Source organism: Vulpes lagopus, chromosome 1, assembly GCF_018345385.1.
Source record: "Vulpes lagopus strain Blue_001 chromosome 1, ASM1834538v1, whole genome shotgun sequence".
NCBI classification, from domain to species: domain Eukaryota; kingdom Metazoa; phylum Chordata; class Mammalia; order Carnivora; family Canidae; genus Vulpes; species Vulpes lagopus.
The window spans coordinates 44,820,340-44,847,393 of NC_054824.1; the positions used below are offsets into that span (position 1 = coordinate 44,820,340).

General features: G+C 33.6%; 1 protein-coding gene and 1 non-coding gene across 2 annotated transcripts in view; one reads left to right on the forward strand and one right to left on the reverse strand.

Annotated features, from left to right (window-relative positions):
• EYS (eyes shut homolog) overlaps positions 1-27,054 on the forward strand; it is a 1,534,343-nt gene that overhangs the window by 498,921 nt on the left and 1,008,368 nt on the right. The window contains exons 13-15 of the mRNA XM_041742712.1: positions 14,073-14,332; positions 22,049-22,145; positions 22,339-22,446. Coding sequence (XP_041598646.1) covers positions 14,073-14,332; positions 22,049-22,145; positions 22,339-22,446 — 465 coding nt within the window. The remainder of the gene's footprint in view (positions 1-14,072; positions 14,333-22,048; positions 22,146-22,338; positions 22,447-27,054) is intronic.
• On the reverse strand, positions 23,329-23,430 carry LOC121474916. The gene has a single exon (XR_005983581.1). It is a non-coding gene; the product is annotated as a U6 spliceosomal RNA (small nuclear RNA).

Genomic DNA, 27,054 nt, shown 5'->3' on the forward strand with positions numbered 1-27,054 from the left:
CATACTTCACGATTGTACCTTCCCCGGTGGCACTGAGAATAATATATTACCAAATATTCGGAAGTATAACACTAGATACAATATAGACATAAATAAAGTAGTGTTTATATATTCAGAATTTCTGAATTTCAAACATTGCCTTTAGAAAATCTAGGGAGAAAAATTAAACCTAACAATATACTACTCAAATTAGAAAATATTTTCTTTCATATTTGGAGCAAATGAATTGGAGTATATTGATTGATAGATTACACACGTCTGCACTCAAAACAAAACACTAAAAGATCATTTGTTTTTATTTACATGCAATCAATCTCTGGAAAGCAATATGCTCTTTCAGCAACTTGATATGTTTGATTTTCCAGGCTTCAGTACCACATATGTCAAAATTTGGGCTATAATTTTCTCCATACAACTTTTCTACTATGAGTAGTCAACTTGACTTGACATTTACTCACTGCTAAAGGCGTCCCAAAAGGAAATGAAATTATTAGTGTCACTCTAAAAATATTTACAGAGGAGAACCTCTGCATCACTTTATAAGAAGCCAGATATGTTACTGTTGCGCATATGTGAAGAAATAATAAACTTTCAATAAATGCCTCAAATTAGTTGTATAACCAAAATTTATTTCTATGATGTCACTAATGACTTAGTTGTCTGAACATTCCTTCTAAGATGTCAAATTCATCACAATTGTCTAAGTTGCCTTTTCCTATATCCTTTTTAAGTAAACAAAAATGAAGAAGGAGGATAGCATCAATCCTGGCAAGGAGTAACATCATGCACTTCCCAGAAATATTAGGAATATAAGCAAAATACAGTGTGATGATGAGTGAAAAATGAATGAAGAAAATTACAGAGCTGTATCCTAAAACTCTCTTCAGCATAATGGTGGAGAATCTGGAGAAGAGCTAATTTTATCTTCTATTTTAGAAATGTGAGGGCTAGAGAATCTCTTCCATCATTATAAGCCAACTGAATTCCGAAGCTGCTGTTCTGAGGAGTTTCAAAATTTGTAGATAGCCTATTCCAGGATCCCTGGGTGGCTCAGCCGTTTAGCGCCTGCCTTCAGCCCAGGGCATGATCCTGGAGTCCCGGGATCAAGTCCCACATCAGGCTCCCTGCATGGAGCCTGCTTCTCCCTCTGCCTCTCCCTCTCCCTCTCCCCCGCCCACCCCCGCCCCGTGTGTCTCTCGTGAATAAATAAATAAAATCTTTTAAAGAAAGAGAAAGAAGAAAGAAGAAAGAAGAAAGAAAGAAAGAAAGAAAGAAAGAAAGAAAGAAAGAAAGAAAAGAAAAGAAAAGAAAGAAAGCCTATTCCAGCAGAAACCCAGCAGGGAAGAGGGGCTTCTCTGATATAGCAACACTCTTCTTGCCAAGGAGAAAGGAAGCCAAAGCAAAGAAGATGGACACATCCACATCATCACTTTGGCAATGATGCCAAGCTAAGCAGAAAGTTAATTGATGCATGATGACTCCTGGTGCTGTCACCCAATAACAGAGCTATCCTGCAAAGACAAAGTGAAATATGTATTCATCAGATTTCCAAAGAATGGTGTTAAAAGGATTAAGCAGCCACCCAATTGACAGTGAGGTGATCAAAAGAGAATGCACATTCTTCATGGGCATTTAAATACCATATGCAGATTTCTGTATGTGAAAGGTAAAATAGAACAAAACAAACAAACAAACAAACAAACAAACAAAAACAATGAGCTGCTAACCCATACTAAAGCACAAAAGTGGGCTTCAAAATTAGAATGAAAAGCAAATCACTAAAAAAAGAAGTTGTTTTATTGTAAGACTATTAGATGATCTAAGTGAAAAAGTTCTTGGTGCACAATTATATTAAGAAAAAAATTTCCATCTCTCACCCAACACATTGCTCAATATGTCATATTTAATAATAATAACCTTAAAGTGTCCACTATATCACTAAATATTTTATAAGTAGTATCCAACATGATCACTACCTGAGAATCATATTTTATTGTCCCCATTTTTAGAGAATGGAGGCTCTGAGATATAACCTATTCAAGTTTACACAGCTACTATAAGGCCTTTGACTCCAGAACACCTGAATTTCTGATGCATATTTTTACTCCATATTCCTGTCTCCTGTATGCTTCTAATTTTTTTTCTGTAATTATCAAAGTACATATATACAAATATTATGGCACAATTGGAATTAAATGTATATTTAATACCATAGTTTATATGGTATATAATGACTTTTTAAAATGTTATGTTTCTAATTCATTACATACAAAACTATCAATTAATTATTACAGATAATATAACCTGTGCCCTCTTAATGTCATTTGTATTTTTTTTTGTTTTTAGACATTATAAACAACAAACAGAACAGAACATAAAACATATCTCTATGCCCATGCATGTGTATATTTCTAGAATAAAAGCATTTGGCACTCACTCATAGTGAATGCATGAATTAACTCTGAGACAGAAATAGGCATACTGGAAGTTTATTGTAGCATACTCTTGATGTATGTGCAGTGCTTGTATATGTCATTTATATCCCAATAAAGTTATTTTTTTAAGAAAACATATGTGGGCATAAAAAAAGATGCATATTTGGGATCCCTGGGTGGCGCAGCGGTTTGGCGCCTGCCTTTGGCCCAGGGCGTGATCCTGGAGACCCAGGATCGAATCCCACGTCGGGCTCCCGGTGCATGGAGTCTGCTTCTCCCTCTGCCTATGTCTCTGTCTCTGTCTCTCTCTCTCTGTGACTGTCATAAATAAAAGAAAAAAAAATTAAAAAAAAAAGATGCATATTTGAGCAGAAGCAGAGGATGAATTGCAATGGAAAGACAATGAAAGCTCCCCAATCCCACTGGGAACTCTAGAGCAGGGATGACCCCGGGCGAGCTGTCCCACATTGAGGCATAGGGGCTTAGCCTTTATATCTCTGTATGTACCAGTCATTGAGTATGAGCTGTCCCAAAAAAGACAATGACTTTGAGTGAAGTGGCTCTTTCCAGCTGAGGGCAATTTTTACAGCTGTTGGCCATCAATGTTCCCACTGGAAAGGGGGAAAATGAGGGCTTCAGTACTAGGTTATGTAGCATCCACTAGCACATACAATTAATAATGTAGTATTGTGTACTTTAAAATATACTAAGAGGATAGATTTCATGTCAATTGTTCTTATACAAAACATGCACAAAAGAACACAAATTTTTGGAGGTGATGTATATGTTTATTACCTTGATAATAGTGATAGTATCAAAGATGTATGCATATGTCCAAACTCATTAAGATATACTCCTCAAAGGCGTGCAATTTTTGTGTCAGCTATACCACTATATCTGTCTATAAAGGTAAATGAAAGAAAGAAAAAAGAAAGATAAAGAAGAAAGAAGAAAAGAAAGAAAGAAAGAAAGAAGAAAGAAAGAAAGAAGAAAGAAAGAAACAAGAAAGAAAGAAAGAAAAGAAAAGAAAGAAAATTTTAAAAAGAAAAAGGAGCACCTGGGTGGCTCAGTGGTTGAGCATCTGCCTTTGGCTCAGGTGGTGATCCTGGGATCCTGGGAATGACTCTCACATCAGGCTCACCACAGGGAGCCTGCTTCTCCTTCTGCCTATGTCTCTGCCTCTCTCTGTGTGTCTCTCATGAATAAATAAAATCTTAAAAAGAAAAGAGAAGAAAAGAAAGAAGGAAGGAAGGAAGGAAGGAAGGAAGGAAGGAAGGAAGGAAGGAAGGAAAAGAAAGATGAAAAAGAAAGACAGAGAAAAAGAAAGAGAGAAAGAAAAGAAAGAAGAAAGAAAGAAAGAAAGAAAGAAAGAAAGAAAGAAAGAAAGAAAGAAAGAAAGAAAGAAAAAAATTACCTTAGTATCCTCAGATATATTTGCTTCTTATAAGTTCTGTAAAATGCTACTTCAGTATTCTAGTTAACTTCTTTTCCTGGGGTAAATTATAAAAGGATGGTTCGTAGGGTAAATTCTAACACTGCAGCTAGTCCACAGGCCATAACTAATATACTTCATTTCTCCTCCCAACCCATTTTATATTCTCTTTACCATCAACTGGAATATCTCTGGTCTTGCTCTAATCCTAGAGATCCATATAGTAATCCATCTACTGGGCTTTGCCATCATGAATACCACTAATAATTCTAATACTACAGAACTTGTTGAGTTTCATAGTGCAAAAGGCAAATCTTCTTGCATTTGGCCTATACCTATTATGAAGTTTTCTGCTCTGTAACTCATTTAATGTGGCAAGCCATTTATATCCCTGGGTCAGTGGGTTGGAGCAATATTTCTGCCATTAGAAGCAAAGAGGCCTTCCAAGTGTTGTGCTTCCCTTTTAGTGGTATATAATATAAAATACACTAATTTGTCTTTAGTATGTGAAGTATAAGGTTAAGTAATTTATCTTTGATTTGGAAAAAATATCCCAGCGTGATCTAGAACATTGGCTCTCTAACAACTTCATTTGTGCCAGGACCTTGAGTCTACGTAAGGTTTATCTGACACCATCTGGAACAAAAGGTTCAAAGGTTTTCATCCTATTTGCCATTTATTGCTTGTCCAGTTGGAGTAACATAATAATGAATAATGTCATAAATATTATGGATCAGTGTGGCAGTCTGCAGAATGTCCAGATCATCCAGTTACCTTCAGATTATATTATGATATGTGGGAGAGATAATGTAGTCTTGAGACATTAGATGAATACTATTTTCTGTTCCAAATGAATATACACTGTTTCTGACCCTGATAGGAATAGAAAAGAAAAGCATTCTGCATTCTTGATCACATACAGTGTATCTGAGGCAGTGTTACTCTGCTTGGTCAAATATGCTCTCTAGAGCAATGGCAGCAATTGAACTACTACTTGGTTGAGCTTTAATTGTCCATTGTCATCTTCAAAGTGATGTATATTCTTTGTAGGGACCAGTCTGGTGAATGGAGTGGAGACGTGATAGTGGACCTGCCTTTTTCCTCAATAGTGGCACCATTTCTGCTTTTTCTCTAGGGGACTATGTTGTTTTTAATTTATGATACTGGCTGGAAAGTGGGAGTTTAGTGAGGAGACCGGTTTAGTGACTTCCAATTAGCATTCTTTATAATTCTAATTCTCAGGCAAAGAAACATTGTGAAAGTTCTACCAACTAAAAAGTAAGTCCATTTCAAGTATCTATTTAGGGTCTGGGAAATGGCAGTTGAAAGTAGTGGACCCACTGTGAGCTACACCTGGGCCAGGTACATTTATTACCTTGCCTCCATATGCCTCCATTCTAAAACTAGGGCAATGAAGCTTCTGAAACCTAGATTTCAATGTCACATTGAATTCAAGTCCAACATCCTTGAAATGTTTGCCATTCTTTCTCCTAAATGTAGTTTAAAAGTAAATGGCTATAGATCCTATTGGTGGAATCATTGCTATATCTTGTTGTGATTATAGTATGTTTTCTCCTGGGCATCTGGCCTCTCTTTCAGTCAGTGGATTTGAGGTCTGAAACCTCAGGAAGGGATCATCATTTTTAGCTGGGGAGGCTTCCTCAGCCTCCTAATTGTACAGTCATGATTCTTTAATTATCTAAGTTGAAAAATATCCTTGTATGCTAATCTATCCTGCTCCTAAAGACAATATATTTTATTAAATATTTCCATAGTGCTCTGAGGATCAGGGCCAGCCTTTCTACCTCACTAACCTTGATGATCATTATAATTGTGCCCTACTTGCTCTGAAGATTAAGCACCACCACCTAGTCCTTTTAAATTCCCCCAATCCTATGATTTCTACTTCTGACAGAAGCCAATTTTGGTAATAGTATTTCCTATAATCAGTCCTGATGTGCAAGGGATGACTAACACTAAGATTCTCAATGAAGCTGATGCTCCTCTGAAAAGCATAGGTATTACCACTTTGTTAAAAAGAGTGGTCTCCACAACCTCTTGCAGAACAAGACCAGTTTTATGCCCCAATGTAAAATATATAGTTTAGCATGCTTATTTTTCTGAGCTTTTGATTTCTTTTTGACTACTTAGCATAATAATTCTGGTATTTCTTCCTTAGCTATTATGGACCATCAATTTATGCAAGCTTCTAATGATTAACTAGCCAAGTGCCAGGAAGGATCCAGTCAAAAAATAGGAATATACATATAGATAACTTCCATGTAGCTCTTATGAGACAGGTGACCCTTAATTGACATTTTTTTTATGAGATTTTTCTGTTGCTCCCTTCCTTCTCCCTTTTTCTCTTTTTTCATCTCTATTTCCCTTATTCCTATAGTCTCATACTTCCTTTAAAAAGAAATAAAAAGCAGTGTGAATATTATCTAGATTATTTTAAAGGAGAGACTTTTAATTTTTTAAAGATTTTTTATTTATTCATGAGAGACACAGAAAGAGAGAGGCAGAGACACAGGCAGAGGGAGAAGCAGGCTCCATGCGGGGAGCCCGGTGTGGGACTCAATCCCGGGTCTCCAGGATCACACCCTGGGCTGAAGGAGGCACTAAACCGTTGAGCCACCCGGGCTTCCCGAGAATTTTAAATTTTAATGAAAAATATCCCCACAGTGATTTTTTATATCTCTAAGTACTTTTTATCTTTCTTCTTAAATGTTTGTTTCACGTTTTTGATACTGGCTAACCAAAATTATGCTAGAGTTCAAAATTAATTGTATTATATGCATGCAGCCTAGAACTAAGAATGCATGATTAGTAATTAGAGTATAAATTGCTGATACATATATATGTCAAACACACATATTTTGTAACAGATATAGCATTTATTATACTGCTAGTCCCAGCAACAAACCAAAGATTTATTTCATTTCCTATTTGCTTATAATAACGTTTTCAAAATATATGAAAGTACTTAGGCTTTTGCTTGCTCAGTTGATTTTCTTTTGAAACTTAAAGTCTGACATTTATTAAAATTGGAGTTTAAAATGTTTCTCTCTGTAAAACTTCTGACATAATGCACATTTATGAATTATTTTTCAAAATGTTCATAAATTTAAGTTCCATCTCAGTACTTCCATTCCTTTAAATAACACTGCCTCTTATTTTGTATTCTAAATATCTGTCTCCTACTCAAACTGTACTTGAAAGAAAAAAATATATGTCGAGATTTTATATGTTCTCTAACTGTATTTAAAATGTTATATATATGTATTTTTAAATGCAATTCGAATATGTTTGAACACAGCATATATACTTTATATTATACATTCTCATTCACATGCATACATAGATAAAAATTTAGAGCAAGAATGTGTACCTACTTTTACTGTCTAACATTTAGTTGACTCTGTGTTCTAGTCCCAGATTTAAGTGTGTGAATTTTGGCTTTTGTTCCAAATACAACATGCATTTCACCAGATTTTCTTCTGGTTTTAAATGTGAGTGTACTTGAAGTTTGACCCAATGCATTTTGTGTTTCTGCTTGGCTGGTGCTTTAGCTTTTTGCTATGAGATAAGGAATCCTTTGAATCTTGAAAAAACCTAGAATTATTTTTGGAGATGCTAATCAACAACCTGAATCCACAACTGTGAAGAAGTCTATTGATCAGCTGCCTTTTCACACAGCACAGAGATTAAATCATGTAGAATATTAGAAAGGCATAGAGAATTTATATAGAATTATTCCAAGGAAATATACAAATAGTTCATTTGCATCAAAATGTACATTGCTTAAGAATAATTCTTTAAGAATTATTCTTAAGAATTAAGGTTAATAATAACCTAAGAAAATAATTCTTTAGGTATAGATAAATGATTTATAAATTTTGTCTATAAATTAATGAATAGTATGTGTTCCATATTATAAAGTGTATATCTTTTTATATATATTTATGTTATTAAATATACATATTTAATGATTCTTGATAGACTGAATAGAAAGATCCTTTTATATAAATATTAAAATAGAATTCTTGAATTCATGTAGAGCATATATACTCGGTAGTCTCTTCATCCTTAAAAAGAACATAAAAGAAAGACTTGTTTTTACCAATCAAGTGCTTGTAGATATTCTGACTAGTATGATTCTTTCCTACTTACTCTTTGCCATATAGGGGATGTTTTATAAATATAAGTTCAATATAAAATATTGAATATATCACACAATATAGGAGGACTATTCTATATTTTTAATAAATTAACTTTATATTTTTGTTTAAAAAGGCCAATGTTAAATTTATTTGATGCTAACTTACAGCTGATAATACTTGTTAGACTGGCCCTTGAATTTTTTTATCACAAGCTTTGATTTTTCCAGAGTTCAATATTTGAATTTCTTACTACATATAGGACAGCATTTTAAATCATGCAGTTAATTTAAGTGACTGTATATTAAGCATAGGTACCCTCTCCTTTTCTCCAATCTTCATTGTTGTCATTTTCCTACCTCACCTAATGCAGCATCGTCTTTCTAATACCGAAGCTAAAATCCACCAAGAACTCCCCATTCCTCACTCTGCCTCATCACCTTTACTAATCTTTGTCTAGATCTTCTCAAACCTACATAAGAAATGTATGGCATAGGAATGCCTGGGTGGCTCAGTGGTTTGGCACCTGCCTTTGGCCCGAGGCATGGTCCTGGGGTCCCGGATCAAGTCCCACATCAGGCTCCCTGCATGGAGCCTGCTTCTCCCTCTGCCTGTGTCTCTGCCTCTGTGTGTGTGTGTGTGTGTGTGTGTGTGTGTGTGTGTCTCATGAATAGATAGATGAAATATTAAAAAAGAAGAAGAAGAAAGAAATGTATGGCATACCTAATTTTAATGCCTTTGCTTAGGTCCTCATAATCTCTTAAAAAAATAATAGCTTCCTGAATGATCTTCATGCTACCAGGCTCTCCCTATTTTATTCATCTTCTACTCAGTAACAATGTCACTATCATACTTAAAAACAAGAAAATGTTAAATATCTTCAAGAGTATTGCAAAAGAAGGTAGTTTCACTGTTGTTGCTATTGTTTTCAATAGCTTTACTACAACTTTTTAGGCCATCGCCATTGTGTTATTTCACCCCATATCAATCTTCTGCGATGTTTTATGTCTTTACACTTTTGTGATGCTCTTCAGAATGGCTTTGGGTCCTGTTTTCTACCTTTAATGTTACTAATGAAGTAAATGCTTTATTTGAGATAAATTTTACTAATCTAAGTGAACTAAATGGTTTTCCACATTTTTTTTTCTAAAAGGATCACAGTGGTCAAGAGTATAGTAGTGACCATCTTATAATTAACTTTTTTAAAGATTTCATTTATGGTTTGAGAGAGAGAGAGAGAGAGAGAGAGAGAACTTGAATGGGAGGGAGGGGACAGAGGAAAGGGAGAAGCAGTCTCTCCACTGAGCAGGGAGTGTGACACAGGGTTGATCCCAGGATCTCCAGATGCTTAACTAACTGAGCTGCCCAGGCACCTCCAATCCATTATTAACATAGTTTTATTAATGGTATACTTAATAAGATAACCAAATGAACAAATAGGTGAATGGATAAAACAATAATGTAAAGAATAAATGACTTGAGTAGCCTGTATTTTTTTGTCTTCCTTTACCTTTTACGTGCCCTCAACTTTTTAGACATTAAAAATATAATAATACTATTTTATTATTTATAATCTTATCGTTTTTTTTTTCATCTATCAGTTTCAATTGAAATTTTATTTTGCATACAATTAACGGCTGCAACAAGCAATAAGTGCTTTAATTTGTATAAAGAGAGTCTTTTTGTTTTTATTTATTTATTTTTTTAAGGTTTATTTATTTATGAGAGACACAGAGTGAGACAGAGAGGCAGAGACATAGGCAGAGGGAGAAGCAGGCTCCTTGCAGGGAGCCTGATGCAGGACTCGATCCTGGTTCCCAGGGTCACAACCTGAGCTGAAGGCAGGCGCCCAACCACTGAGCCACCCAGGCATCTCTAAGAAGAGTCTCTTTAATTATGTATACTGTTAGGTTTGTATTTATAAGTTGATAGGCAAAAAAAGCTGGTCTACTCATATAAATCAAATGTACATAAAGATTGCCAAATAATATTTAGCCATTGCATATAAATATTTATGGTAAGATAAACATATAAAATGATTAATATTTAGAAATGTGAATATACTAAGATTTTTGAAACTATTTTTTTTTATGAGTACTCCTTTGTCCTATTTTATAACAATGACATGTACTTTATTTTCTATTATTAACTTTGGTTCTTTAAATCAACATTTAACAATTAAAATGTTCTTACTTAGAAGGAATTCAATGTATTTTATGCCAGTGAATTTTTAGTTATCTCAAGAGGGAAGACAGCAAATTAGAATATATTAGTCTACCTTTAAGTACACATTAAATTAGTTTTCAAGTGTTTACTATGGGAAATTGTGTATCTAAAAAGTCATAGAGTATGTGTTTTTACTTGTTTGGTTTTTCAGACCATAAAAATTCTACTTCTAGCTGTGAGTTTGGAAAATCTTGCCAGTTCTTACTGAATCCTGAAATTATTTCATGATACAAACTAAAACCAGATTGGAGCTCTCACATAAAACATGTTTTTCTAGCCATGAGAGACTAGTTTCCATGACATGTATAAAAGCGGATTCAAATATATAAATGTACAGGTCTGATTGTCAGTTAAAAATAGTGACTTTCTTCTTCAGAACTTTATTTTCTACAAATATCCATTCATCTCTAGAGGCCTCACCTTGGCATCATCAGTCCTATGGACATATGGCCAGATGCTTTCCTGAGGATTTGATCCTTATAAGGACACCACATGAAATCTTGGGCCACCTGTTATTTGAGGAGATAAAACAAACAGTCAGCACATATGTTAAATATTCAAGCATTATTGGTTACTCACAGGGAACTCAAAGTATCCAAGCTGAAATTATGTACTCAAGAAAGAATACAAGAAAAAGAAAAAGAAATATTTGTGCAACACCACTTAGAAGTAAAGCTACTTTAAATAAAATAAAACACTGAAGCTATTTTGTTGGGATTTAATTGTACATAACTTTAACAGTATTTCACAAGATATTGGATAATCTTATAATAGATTTGAAACCTTCAAGGAAGAAAAAAAGAAAAGAGAGAAAAAGAGAGAAACTTGGAGGAAGAGATCTAGGCTTCGGATCTCAAGTTTACCAACCAGGTAGCTTCAGATAAGTCACTTTTCTCCTTTACACTTCTGGCTACCTCATCTACAAAGTTAAAATAATTAAAAAAAAATACCTCATTTACTTGTTTCAGAGTTTTATTGGAGTTATCAAATTGAAAAATGTATTTGACCATTTTAAATTAAGATGTGATTGAAAAATAAATGAAAAGTACCACTAGAAATTGAAGCATTGTTGAGGTGCATATTTTATTTAGGAATAAATAGGATCACACATTCTTTTAAAAATCTGTGACACATTTAATGTAATCCCTATCAAAATACAATGGACTTTCTTCTGAGAGTTGGAACAAATTATTTTAAGATTTGTGTGGAATCAGAAAAGACCCCGAATAGCCAGGGGAATATTAAAAAAGAAAACCATAGCTGGGGGCATCCCAATGCCAGATTTCAGGTGGTACTACAAAGCTTTGGTCATCAAGACAGTGTGGTACTGGCACAAAAACAGACACATAGATCAATGGAACAGAATAGAGAATCCAGAAGTGGACCCTCAACTTTATGGTCAACTAATATTCGACAAAGGAGGAAAGACTATCCACTGGAAAAAAGACAGTCTCTTCAATCAATGGTGCTGGGAAAATTGGACATCCACATGCAGAAGAATGAAACTAGACCACTCTCTTGCACTATAAACAAAGATAAACTCAAAATGGATGAAAGATCTAAATGTGAGACAAGATTCCATCAAAATCCTAGAGGAGAACACAGGCAACACCCTTTTTGAACTTGCCCACAGTAACTTCTTGCAAGATACATCCACGAAAGCAAAAGAAACAAAAGCAAAAATGAACTATTGGAACTTCATCAAGATAAGAAGCTTTTGCACAGCAAAAGAAACAGTCAACAAAACTAAAAGACAACCTACAGAATGGGAGAAGATATTTGCAAATGACCTATCAGATAAAGGGCTAGTATCCAATATCTATAAAGAACTTATTAGACTCAACAGCAAAGAAACAAACAATCCAATCCTGAAATGGGCAAAAGACATGAACAGATTTCTCACAGAGGAAGACATAGATGTGGGCAACAAGCACATGAGAAAATGCTCCACATCACTTGCCATCAGGGAAATACAAATCAAAACCACAATGAGATACCACCTCACACCAGTGAGAATGGGGAAAATTAACAAGGCAGGAAACCACAAATGTTGGAGAGGATGTGGAGAAAGGGGAACCCTCTTACACTGTTGCTGGGAATGTGAACTGGTGCAGCCACTCTGGAAAACTGTGTGGAGGTTCCTCAAAGAGTTAAAAATAGATCTGCCCCAGGACCCAGCAATTGCACTGCTGGGGATTTACCCCAAAGATACAGATGCAGGGAAATGCCGGATACCCGCAACCCGATGTTTCTAGCAGCAATGTCCACAATAGCCAAACTGTGGAAGGAGCCTCGGTGTCCATGGAAAAGATGAATGGATAAAGAAGATGTGGTCTATGTATACAATGGAATATTACTCAGCCATTAGAAACGACAAATACCCACCATTTGCTTTGCCGTGGTTGGAACTAGAGGGTATTATGCTGAGTGAAATAAGTCAATTGGAGAAGAACAAACATTATATGGTCTCATCCATTTGGGGAATATAAAAAATAGTGAAAGGGAATAAAGGGGAAAGGAGAAAAAATGAGTGGGAAATATCAGAAATGGAGACAGACATGAAAGACTCCTAACTCTGGGAAACGAACTAGGGGTGGTGGAAGGGGAGGAGGTGGGCGGGGGGTTGACTGGGTGATGGGCACTGAGGGGGGCACTTGATGGGATGAGCACTGGGTGTTATTCTATATGTTGGCAAATTGAACACCAATAAAAAATAAATTTATAAAAAAAATAAAAATAAAAATAAAAATCTGTGACAGCTCCTACTAACCACCATAGGTGGCTAGGCATTGCTTATGTCAGACACCATATATACTTTATTCATTATATCATTTAATCTTTACAATAATTCTCTGAGATTACCAATTTCATCAAGCTCTCGAATCCCCAATTTCTCAAATAAGAGAATTCATGTAAGTTTATATGATACCAACTGAAGACCATATATCCATTAATATTTATAATATTTTCAGCATATATTATGTACATGAGAATTCAGATTCACACTGAAAAGCCAGAAGTTTAATTAGTGGAAGCTAGTCATGGTACCATTTATAATTTTTATTTATAAAATTTTTAAAGGTCATGACAAACAAACTTTAGAACAAGATGAAATCATATGCAGGATTAGTAAATAACTGATAGTATGGTGCTATTTGAACTAAAAAATTTCTGAATGTGGTCTGAGAGATGCTAAATGGTTGATGATTAGACTGAGCTAGAGTCTGTGATGTACAGACAAGATCCAAATGCTTTACTTTTTATTTATTTGATTTCTCCTCAATTTTCCCACATTAGTCAAATATTAGAAGAAAGATGTTTTTAAAAGCAGGCTAAAACTGAAACAAAATCCAGATGCTTATTATAAAGAAATACCTTGTTATAAATACTCTGGTGATTATGAGAATCACATGTTGTTAAAGATATTGAATTAAATGTCATCTCAGGCTTATAAACAGTGAAAATTATTTTACGTAAAAGAAATAATTGAGGAAATTTTCTCAATTGGTAATTAAGCTCAATAGTTGCTAAAATTGAAATTGGTAGCACTGTTGTTCTCTGATCTGTCTCAGTGGCCTACTATGTTAGAAATTTACCAAATGCTTTGTAAATCTTATTTTAGCCATTGCAGTCACTTTTGCAGTAATGTGCATTGAATTGTCTCAGGGAATTACGCAAACAATGTTTTTAAAGTGTGTATAATTTCTTAATCTTGTTATAAATAAAAATACCACAAATTAGCTCAACGTAGTAATTCACTGAAAATGCAAAGAATAAATATGAAAGAGTACTATTCATACTTTTAAAATTTTCTTTCAGCTGTGAATGTACATCTGGATGGACTGGACAAAACTGTAGTGAAGAAACAAATGAATGTGACTCTGATCCATGCATGAATGGAGCTCTCTGTCATGAGTCTACCATTCCTGGGCAATTTGTATGCCTATGCCCACCCTTTTATACTGGAAAATTTTGCCATCAACACTATAACTCCTGTGATCCACTCAGTGACCCTTGCAGAAACAACTCAACATGCTTGACTTTGGTAGATGGAACTCATTTTTGTGTGTGTAGAGAAGGTAAGAACTTACATTTGTTTTAATGTGGTTTTTTTTTTTCACTCTTTTGTTTGTTTTGTTTATTTTGTTCTAATGGGATTACGGATCCTTAAAAATGAGTGAGAGAACACTTATATACATTGGAGAATCGGGAAGTATTTGCCTCCAAATACAGGTATAGAAACAGACTGGAGAAATAATCCAAAAAAGTTTGCCTAGCTAGTATGAGGGTGCTGAGGAAAGGGAGAGGAGAAGGCAAAACTTTGTATTTTTTGGCTTTTTGCTTGTTTATTTTAAAGAAATCTCTCATTGTTTGTTAACAACTTATTTTTCTTGAATAATCTTAACTATGTAGTGTTCTAACAATAGCAGTCAGTTAGAAATGAGCATAGATAGAATCTTGGGTAATCAAACGCTTCACTGTAATTTTTCTCATGGAGCTACCTATGAACATCACTAATTTCCACTTTGATTACTAAGCTCATATCATGTGACCCTGGTGGCTACTTTGTACTATAAAACAGAATCTATGAAGGTGATAGAAAATGGGTAGATTAAAAGATATTATTGGAGTTCCCGAATCCAGCTGTTCCTAAAGCAAATTACTTTTGGCTTTCTGGGTCATATCAGCCAATAATAACTTATACTATCTTGAAAGATTCTTGATTAGGATCTCTTCAGAGGTAACTTAAAGAGATCTGATTAGTGCACAGGTGATCTGTATAGATGTTTACTGCTCATGTACTGCTTTCTACTCAAGAGCTATTACCATCTTCAGCAGAAATGCTTCTGCCATAAAACTAGCACATTGTAGGTTTTCAATATAACAGGAATGTATCTTAAGCACAGTATAAAAAACACATTGTGTATAAAAATCTACAACTCATTTATTTTCTAATACCAAATTATGGCTTCATGTGTCTTTCCTTGTTACTGATTCTACTGGAAGAGAGGTTTACTAAAGATAAGGACAAAACTTATTTACTCTTCTGTCCCAAAAGGTCAGCTTCAACTATACCAATTAATTAGTATCTTAGAGATGTTTCTGTTTCTTTTTATAACCCCTCCTGTATATGGATGTAGAGGATGTGGAGGATCCTCATATAGAGGATGATCTATTATAAGGCTAAAGAGGCAAGTCTTTGAATGTACATGACAAAACTTCTTGACGTTCTGAGGGATAGGAACTACAAACTGGAGAGCCATTAGTAATTGTTTTTGCAAAAATTACATGGGATTTATGAAGCAAATAGTGTGGGCACATAAGGCATATGGACAAATGTTTGAAGCAATAAGTCAGGAAAAGCAAAGTAGGAAAAAAAATGTGAGTGGGACATTTGATACCCTGCAAACCTCAGTAATTATAAAGTAGATGATTTAAATGGATAAATGGGATCTAACTACTATAAAAAATGTTTACTTACTGTTGCCTTTAGTAGTTCAATCTCTGTAGTAGACCAAAAACTAAAGCCTGTGACATTGCTTTAAAAAGCTACCACGGAATGTTGAAAAGAGGTTGACTGTGGAATATTTTAGACACTATGCTCAGTTACTTTAATACCTGTTGTTTGAAATAGGATCTATGTCAAAGCCATCATATTATTTTTAAAAGAAAATATTCTGATCAAATTCCATTTCAAAAGCACTGAAATTTAAAACCACAAAGAATTCCAAGACTTAACCTCTTATACAGATAGAGGATTTGGAAGCTCCCCTGGAATTCTTTGCAAGCTGTTGGTGTTTGCCAAGTGACTAGAATATAGGGCATCACAAGAAAAGAGATTTAAGGCTTAAGGTCTAGAAGTTCAACATATGCATTTTTGAAATTCTGTGAACAGTTTTTAGTCAGTCTACAAGGTCTGTCACAATTTAAATATGAATATAAATAAAATCCCAAAACCAGAGTAATAATGTGACTAGGTACTAGACAACTAAGTTATAAATGGCATTAAAATTCACTCTGAAGAACCAGCAACTAGAATAACTGACACTTTGATTTATGCCAAATTGATGTTCACCAAGTAAACTATTTTGCTTAGTGTGATTGAAACTTATAGTCAAAACAATCTAATCCATTTGGGTCCAATGTGAGCTACTTAAAAATTGTAGGTGTAGTAAAACACCAGACCTATCGTGATCATGTTTTGTAAGAGAAAGTAGGAGCAGTGCTTCTATCTTCTGTTTAGAACTGAAGTGAGTTGATTTGGTCCCTATGAACATTGAACATTTTCTAGTGGAAAAGAGGTAGACAGAAAAGCATTTAGCAGTAATAATTCAATACAAGTTTGTTTTATATAATATCCTATTTGTTTAAACAATTTCTGTAATAAAAATCAGTGCTTTAATAAGTACAAAAATAGCAGACAGAAAGAAAAATATAATTTCACAAGATTCCTAGAAACAAATGGGTTTACTCTAGGTCACTTATAGTGTTAGTTTTTGGTGATTTAGTATGCAATCAGTTTACTCACCTCAACATTTATTTCATACTACGCATTTTTTTTGCCTCTTTGCAATATGCTCTGTACATAACACATGCCAATCTTGTGACCACATGTTGGTAGTATTCTAGAAATCTAAAATTGTATTCTTTATTAACTGATTCAACAAGCATTATTGATTTCCTACCATGTGTCAAGTCTTGAGACAGGTTCTGGGGAAATTAAACATGGCAAAGACACACCCTCAAGGAATTTGAAATTCAAGAAGAGACACATAAATTAACTAACCATTTAAGTACAATAGAGTAAGAGCTTTCTCTTACTTTATGGATGCATACCCCAGCTTTCCTAAGTATTGTGACAACTGTGAATTACGTTCCACATGATTTCTCAGAGGATCCCAGCAACCTTGGAGTCTTCATTGCTCAGAGTAATACCTGCTCATTAAGTCCCGCTCTCCCTTGATTTATTTCATCACTTCCTTGCAATAATTCCTGAAGTCACCTCTCAAATAAGCTACTAGTGTACATACTATTACCTCAATTGTTATCTTGCAAAAACTCAAGCTTAGAGAGAAAAGTCCATCCCTCTGGAATTTATGATTGATCCATGTCAGCATGGGACTGAAATATTGACAGAGCCCTTCCTTGGAATTGACAATAAGAGGAAAAGCTTCCTCTCTTTGCCCGAGCTTTCCATTTGGTGCAGCCAATACCATGTTCCCTTCACATGGAGATCTGAATGCAGTAGGAGAGAAGGGTTTGTGAAAGAACTTGTTACTATGGCTCTTAAATTCTGAAAATTACCAGGTATCCTTCTCAGCTAGGGTACCAATAATGCCATTCCTTGCCGAAGTTAGTATTTTTGTTTGTATTGTATGTGATCAAAAGAGTAATGTCAAATGTGTACAGTATAGGAAAAGAGCTAATTAAGGACAAGAAGTTGAATAAACTGAGTCCAACTTCAGGCTTGTAGAAATGTAATATAAGAATGATAGGAATTTTACAGAGGTAGAGATGACTTTGGATAAAATGTGTGTGAATATGTGTATGGCATGCAGTAGGGTCTCTGTTATTAGCATGCATGTGTATATAATGAGAGATCTAAAATCATTTCATGTTTAAAATAGATTGCTTTTCTAATATTCTCTTTAGGAAAACTTCTTTATCTTTCTACTCTAAATTATGTCTCAGTTTATAGGCAAGACCATCACGCTACCCAATACTTTCAATTTAATTTAGAGGGCTTAGTTTCCGAATGGAGCCACTTCATCCATATGTCTCCAAGGTGAAAGGAGCAAAAGTATTTTAAACAGTTTTTTAAATGACACTTTACAAAGGATTAAAATGTGGCAAAGAATACTTGTTAAATATCTTAGTGGAAGGAAGAATCAGATCATTTCCATGTGCTATTGATTTACAATTGGGATTCTAAGCTTGATGGATTTGTAGTACCAGAGGAGGGAAGCAGTTGCATTTAAATGTGTCTATTACTCTAGTACGTATACTATTATTATGGTAATGCCACATTACCTAAAGCGTATAATTCCATGCACCAAATAAATGTATCACTTGACAATATAGTTTATCTAAATTAAAAATTACTTTTTTGACAACTAAAAACATGTGCTTATGTGGTAGCATGTGTCTATTAGGTTTAAATAGCTGTAGGTATTTATATTAGGGAAATTCTTCAAAGAAAATATATATTGCTGCTAATTAATTTTAAAGCATGTCAATTATTAATTATATTTAAGAATATTAGCTTTTATCCTCATTTTTTAAGAGTTTTCTTAAAATCAGTGTTTAAAAAGCCTTATTAGGCCTATTAAATATTAGTTCTATCTTTTCATATTTCAGTGTTTAAAGTTGAATCTGCAACTATATTGTAATATTTGGTTAATTTTTCAAGAAAATGTGAACATTTGTATCATCCTATTTTAAAATGAAAATAAAACAATATCTAAAAAAGATCTGACTCACCAAGAGAGAAATCTCTTTTTTGTTTGTTTGTTTGTTTGTTTTCATAAAGCTTTAAAATCCAGGTAATATTTAATATTACCTTAATATTACCTTAATATTTTAATTAAGAAAAAATAAAAATAAAGCCTTTCTTATGCTTTTGAAAATAATTCATTTTTTAATAGTTTTAGTTTTTTATTTTAAAATGAATGATTCTAAGGCTAACTTATTGAATACCTAAAAGATATACTCTAGTTTTTCCCTATTTATTTTCATTCCTAATTATTCCAAGCAGTATTACTTCTAATGTGGGATGTCAAGGTATAGACCTGAATGAGAAAAAATTTCATGAAAATCTAACAGTTCTTAGTTTACTTTGTTCTATGCCATCCCCTGTAGAGAATCAGGTAAAAAATGAATTTTTTTAGAAATGAGAAAATATTAAGTGATTTTAAAAATTATACCTAAAATCTACATTGATTTGGCTCCTAACATGAACAGTACATTTAGTAACTTAATGAAATATTTTGGGTGATGGGATAGTATAAAGATATTAATCAGTCACCTGAATTCTCTATAACAATGAGTAGGCAAGACATTTTAAGAAAAAAATCAAGAGGACATTGATTTGAGAATGTCCTATTATTTGTGTTTAAAGAACTCTATTGCAGTTAATAGAGTCAGGTGAATTCTGGATAGGGATAAATAACAGGGGAGTAGGATAGAATGAATTCACTATACTTAAAGTTTTGACAGACAGAGCTATCACTGCATGTATTCAAAACAAATACCTTTCAAACAAACAAAGGTTTCTAACACCTAGGACTATGGAATATGTAGTTTGGGACTAAGTATATATACATTTTTTCTCCTTTAAATCCCCAAACACAAGCTTTCTCGGCAAAACTTTAGTTTCTTTTAAATGCAATCCATGTGTACTTTATTTTTTTCTCCCAGTGTCTACTGCATTTTAGCAATCTAATTTCCTCAGCCCATTGACATTTGTTCCTGGTTGGTAACAAAGCTCCATCCCAGAAATGTCAAACTAAATGAATAAGGCAAAATCACAGAAAACAACATTATTCTGTGAGCTTCTCAAGTTTGCAGGTTCTGAATGTTCTTCTGACTTATCAGCCCAGCTGAACTCAGGGGGGCATACTGGTACTACTTCACTAGCTAGTCAATGCCCCTGAGAACCAGTGCCTCAAAAGAACATTTCTAAGAAACATCTTAGTGTCAAAATTCCCTGCTTCCCAGGGAGAGCTAGTCATGCTAAAAGTAGGAATAGTGTAATGCATCCAACTTTCTAAATCTTTAACTTGAAAAAAAAAAAAAACAGAAAACAAACTAGAAATTTTCAAGAAAAAGTTTATTATTTATAACTGCACTATTAAATTTATAATTTAAATATGATAGCGATTGATGAATGGTGAATGTGTTGGAATTATAATTTGCTTAGCTAAAGTTAAGAGAGCCATATTAATTTGAAAATAATTCTTTTTAATTTTGTTTTTAATGCTGAGAATACAACACTGAGTTGCATGAATAAAATTACAAGTACTCAACTTCAGAGTTTAACTTGAAGGCTTTGATAATTGAGTAAGAAAAAAATAGTAATGATGCTTGACCTAAAGACTATCTAATCTGTTAGACACATAGGTGCTGTGGATTTCTTTAAGTGTTTCATGTGCATCTTTATTCCATCTTTCTACTTTTAACTCATTATCAACTCTATATTTAAAGTGAGTTTCCTTCGGAAACCATGTAGTTGGTTCTGTTGTTTTACTGGGCTGGCTGACTTTGCCTTTTACTGAAGCATTTTTTTTTTTTTAACCACATTTGATGTAACTATTGATGTAGGTGACTTTAAATGGATCATCTTGCCAATCTTTTTCTACTTTCTATAGTACTTATATCTCTGTGTTCTTTTTTACTCTTGCCTTCTTTAGAGTTATGTAATTTTTAGGTTTCCATTTATGTCCTACTAACAAGAAGCAGCCAGATTTTATATGAGGTAATACCAACTTTCCAAACTCCAAATAGAAGATTTGCGACTTGACTTGGTGATAGACACCACAGAGAGTGTCAATGGCTTGTAGTATGATGTGAGTGGATACAATAGGACAATCCCATGTTATTTCATGGGACTGTAAGTGAAGAAGTACAGAGGATTTTCCAATCAGCAGTAGATGCCAAAGCTAAAAGATCATGATTTGGAAATAGAGATTAAGGAAGCTGTGCTTTATCATCTGCATGCCAATATTACAAATGTTTTGTAATTTTCAACATGAAGAGATATTTGGAATAGAAAGAAGAGAGAATTTATGAAATGGTACTGTGGAAGGAAGATGGCCATTCATGTGTTGCTAGATCACCCTTTCTCTCATATCCCAGTCTATGTGTATGCCAATAATAAATACAGGTTTTGTAGAACAACAGCTTGAATTGCCTTCTGTTCTTCAAACTAAAACATCTGAGTAGATATTGTCATTTGTAATATCACTGCAATTATTTGGTACTTAAAGCACTGCAAAGTTAGAGAAAGGAAAATCCTCTTGTTTCACACATTTTCTAACTAGTATTGAAAAAAGTATTAGCTAGAAAAAGTGAATATAAGAATATATTTAATTTTATCTTGTTAATATCATGGAAATCATTGTTTAAATTGTCATCATAAATATTAAAATATTTAATGTATTTTTAAAAATGATATGCTGATATTCTAACACAAATGTGTTGAAATAATTACAACTGTCTCATAAGTCTGTGTAATTTTTTTCATGTTCCTTGTTTTTTTTAAAAAAATATAACTGGCATGTGTTTAAATGGATGACTGATTATGTAGCTATTAATCAAAATAATTTGTTTTCTTTGAATCACTTGGATATGGAAAGTAATTAAATAATTTGCCTCATCTGCTAACTGCCTTGAATAAATTTGATCGCTGAAGCTCAATTTTACTTTAAGATTGGCCGTCACATTAATTCATTTGCTTTCCAGATTGTTTCAGTTCTTCTTGTTCAAACATTTAAATACCTTAAAACAACAGCAACATTTGCAACAACCTACTTTCCCAAAGGGTTTAGTAAAGTATTCCTCCCTTGATTCTTTCATTTGAACTCATTAATTAGAAACTAGCATAACTTCATTTATATATTATGTGAAATAGAGCTGTATGAAAAGCCAGAGATGAGGAGTTTTCATTCTTTCTTTCTTTCTTTCTTTTTTTTTTTTCTAAGTTCCCACTAAGAGCATATTCTCCAGACTTTATCACTGACTGATTTTCACACTCTAAAGTCAGGATTGCTCATCTATGTCTATCTCATCTCTCACAGGATTTCAAGGTGAACATTGTGAAATTAATGTGAATGAGTGCTTCTCTCTTCCTTGTCAGAATGATGGTGACTGTGAAGATGGGTTCAACAATTTCAGGTAGAGAAAACCAAAAACTATCTAGATACAAATTTATGCATCTAGATGTATCGAAATACATACATGTTTATAATTTCAATTGATAAATTGAACATTTCTTATTATTAGCAATCTGCCATGCTATAATAATTCAAAGCTTTAACTTTATATATAGTTTATATTAATGGAGTCATTAAATTTTGTTGTTTTAAAGATGCATTTGCAGACCTGGGTTTTCTGGACCTCTATGTGAACTTGAAACAAATGACTGTTCTTCTGGACCTTGCAAAAATAATGGAACCTGTGTGGGTCTGACAAGCAGGTTAGAGGCTACATTTTACTGAATCAGTTATTTTATATATGATATTTAAATTTTAAATGAGCATATATGTACCCATCATTCAACTTAAGCAGAACATTTCCAATATCCTTGTGCTTATCCCCAAATACTCTTCTACTTTTCCTTCCAACTGTATTGAATATCCTGATTTTTTTTGTTGTTGAACTAAGCTTTTATTTTAAGTTTTTATTTAAATTTCAGTTAGCACAGTGTAATATTAGTTTCAGGTATACAATACAGTGATTCAACACTTCCATACAATACCTGGTGCTCATCACAACAAGTGGACTCCTTCATCCCTATCACCTATTTGACCCATCCCCTTGCCTTTAATATATAGTATTAACTATGTGTATGCCTACCCAACAAAACACTTAGTTGGCATTTAATATAACTGAAATAATAGTATGTATAGTCTACAGAAATAATTCATTATGTTGAACATGACATTTCTGTGTTAATGCATGTATCTATTGCTCATTTTTAACTATAGTACAATATTCAATTTAAATATGTGTCAACATTTATTTATTATTCTCCTGATAATAGATCTCTGGGTTATTTGATTCTCCTTTCTTAGAAATAATAATATTATTAAGGTTTTCAAATATTTCCCCAAATATATAAGTACTAGTGTTACATTAGATTTCATGCCTAGAAATGCAATAGTTGGACAATCGGATAGATGTTTTCACATGTATTACATCATTTTTTTTCCATTTCAGTTTGAAAAAGGAAAATTCACACCCTTTTTAAAATTCTAAATATTTTACTTATTTTGTATTAGACAGTGTTGTTTTATTTTTTAACTTAAATTCAATTAATTAACATACAATGTATTATTGGTTTCAGAGGTAGCAGTCAAAATATATGGAATGCTTCATGAATTTGCATATTATCCTTGAGTTGGGGTCAGCTAATCTTCTCTGTTTTGTTCCAATTTTAGTATGTGTGCTGCCGAAACACATAATCAACTAATGAAAGTGAATAAGTGTCCCTATTTGCATTCTTAGATATTCCATTTAGGCTTATCTGCTGTGTGTAAAATTATATATCTATATTTTTTTCTGTATTCCCATAAGTTGAGTTTAAGCATTTCTTCATCCATTCTAAGATATTTGGTTTTTCCTTTCTAGAAATGCCTATTTATGGCGTCTTCTCATTCATGTTTTCTTCTTCTTGGTTTGCAAGACTTGTTACATATTTTTATTGTTATTGCTTTCATTAATTGTACGTACTGAAAATGAAAATTTCATTATTTGCACTTCTATTGATTGTGGCTTGACATTTCACCTTCTCTATGATAAGTTTTGAGTGCTAAACTTTAATTTTAATATAAACAAATTAATCAATTGACTTATGGCTTGCCTTTTTTGTCTTGTTTAAAAATGTTTATTTAAAGAAGAGCTAATAGCTATTCTTATCAAACTATTTCAAAAACTAGAAGAGGAAGGAAAACTTCCAAATGCATTCTATGAGGCCAGCATTACCCCGAAAACAAAACCAGATAAATATAACATAAAAAAAGAAAACTGCAGATCAGTATCTCTGATGAACATAGATACAAAAATCCTCAACAGCAACTCAATCCAATAATAAATTAAAAAGAATCATTCAGTGCAATCAAGTAGGATTTATTGCAGGGATTCAAGTGGTTCAATATTTTTTAAAAAGTTTATTCTGGGACAAAAAATATTTGCTTATATTTCATTTGGTAATATTTAACATTTCATCCTTCATACTCAAATCAATTTATCTGGAAATTGTACATCTGTGCGTATGTCATAAGGTAGGAATTTTAAGTTCATTTTTCCATTTAATTAACCAATTGTGCCTACTATATGTACTGAATAAGTTCTTCTGTCACTTTACTGCTTGGCCTGATCTGCAATGCCTTCCTGGTTGCAGATCAAGTCCCCATATACAAATATGTCTATTTCTTTGCCCCTAGTCTGTTTCCTTAATTCAATTAGCCACCCATATGCCAGCATCATAAATCTTAATTACTTACCTTTGAAATATCTCAATACTGGTAAGGCAAGAAATCTCATTTCTTATCTTCTTCAGGAAGCTTTAGTTGTTTTTGACAGTTTTTTTTTTTTTCTGTTACAATCAACATGTACTGTGTAAATCCCTATACCTAAACAAACAAAGACCAGGTAGAATTTTCATTAGGATTTCATTGAATATTGAATTTGTAGACCAATTTGAAGAGAATTGATATGGCTTTATGTAGGTCTTTAAAAATATCTTTCAAAAAAAAAAAAAGCCAAATGGTTGGACAGATTCAACTGGATAGGATACAGATTGATTAGGATAAAAAAATACTCATTTGCCAGGTCACCATTGCTATTCAGGCACCAAGGGCTATATTTGTTTATCTTAGTAGAGATCTAACATTTAGAATTCCTCTTAAAATTTATATCACAACCTGCTTAGTTTTCTGATAATCTCCTATTATTTTTATTATTTTCTGTGGTCATCTGGCTTTTACACTGTCCCATCTAGTGAAGTTAATGAAGACATGCTTTGAATCGTCACTCTTCTAACTCAAAAGCCTTTGAAGAGGAGAATAATCACAAGTCCCATAGGGAAACAGAATTGCTTTCAGTTTAAAATCTTGATAAGTCTAAAGGGGAATTTCAAGATCTTTCAGTTGGGCTTTCCTGCATAATGGCTCTTATTCCCATGTGGAGATTCTACTACTAAGTATATTGACTACACCACATATTTAAGGACTGTGGAGGAAAATAAAGCAAAACCAAACAAAACAACAAAAGATGGATTTATGATCCATCTACTAGACCTAAATAATTATGTACTCCTAATGGTGGAACAGTGGTATTTCAAAGGGAAGCATAAGTTCAGAGTTATTTTCTAAAAACTCTTATCTTTCATCGGTGAACAATCATACTGGTATATGGCCTCAGAACCCTCTGGAACACCTGTGACTAAATGTCAAGATTTTTCTTCAAAAGGAGCTACAACCCTTCAGTTGAGGCACTTAGTCCATGACATAGCATAGGTCTGAAATTGTGTAAGAGGGTAGGAATCCCTACAAAGGCAGACTGAATTGTGTTTCTGTTCTGCAGACCTACGTAATTAATTCTATATATGTGAATAGCACTATACCAGATTGTCCATGTATTTTATTTCTAGAAACTCATCACTGACTAGCCACTATCAAGATGTCTGAGTCCACCAATCACCATCTGTTTCTCTGATTTATGGGGCTATTTGCTCATTTTTTTTAATCTGATAGTAAAGCATATCCAATAGTTTTTATCCATCCTTGGATCTCATTATTCTAATTTATATCGGAGAACTCAGCTGTAGCATCTCGCATTATCACCAGCCTGTAAAGAACAACACCACAGAGTTCATCAAGACACTTAGTGGCACCCTCACGAACCCGGTTCTTGATCTTAGTGAATGGAATGTCCTCCTGGGTGAATGGAGTTTCTTCCTAGGAGGTAGGGATGCTCTCTGTATTCTCTTGGGATAGAAATTAATGGGTAACTGAACAACTTACACATGATAGATCCATTTAAACATTTCCATAACAATAAGCCTATGAACTGTTCCTTCTAATATATACCAATAATTCTCTGGCACTTCTGCTTCACCAATCTAAGCTGGAATTAAGTCCTGTTTTGGATTTGCCAATTTATCTAGCACCATACTTGGATGCTAATATTAGCACATTGAATCTTCTCTCCCCATCCTCATTTAACTCATTTAAGTTTAACTCATTTAAGTTTTATATCTACCTTAGAGTCAGTCCCACACATGCTCTCCAACTTTGTGACAATACAGATTTGGTGGGATTATTCTAGGGTATAGGCTAGCTGTTTCCAGTTAAGTGTTCCCATCAGCAAAGTTGGAATCTAACCCTTTTTATGAGTTAGAACCAATGAGAAATGTTGGGGAATGGGCCAGGGAAAACTGGCAACATTTTATAAGTCAACTCCTTCAGCAGCATTTAGAAGAAGGCTTGTGTGCAAAGAAGCACAGATTCTATAAGAAACAGAAGTTTATGAAGATTAAAGTGAATTCAGAGATTTAAATTCCTTTGCCATATCTATCCTTTGTTTACAGAGGGGTATGAACTCCTTCAAAGTTACTATACAAGCTATACTGGTTTGTGATTGTTGTTTAGCAGAAACTGAAAATTCAGTGTTTAAAAGTAGTTATTATTTATTAATATTTTCACATCCATGGCTTACTGGTATTTGGCTATAATATAGGCTGGGTTCATCTAAGTTTCTCTAGGACATAGCTGTGGAAGAAATGCTTCAGAGCCTGTTAAGTCAGCTGAAATGGCTGTACTCCAAGTATTTCTCATTTTTCTTGGACTAGCATGTTCTCACAGAGTTGCAGAAGTTCAAGAGCACAAGCAAAAACCATGCAAACTCTCTTAAGCCCTAGGCTCTGAAATAGTGCCCTCCATCCTTACCTATAGATCCTTGTGCAAAATAATAATAATAATAATAATAATAATAATAATAATAATAATTGTAGCCATGCTTGAAAGTGTGGGGCAAACACTCTTCCCATGATGAAGCTGTGGTTCAGAAGAAGAGTGGTAAA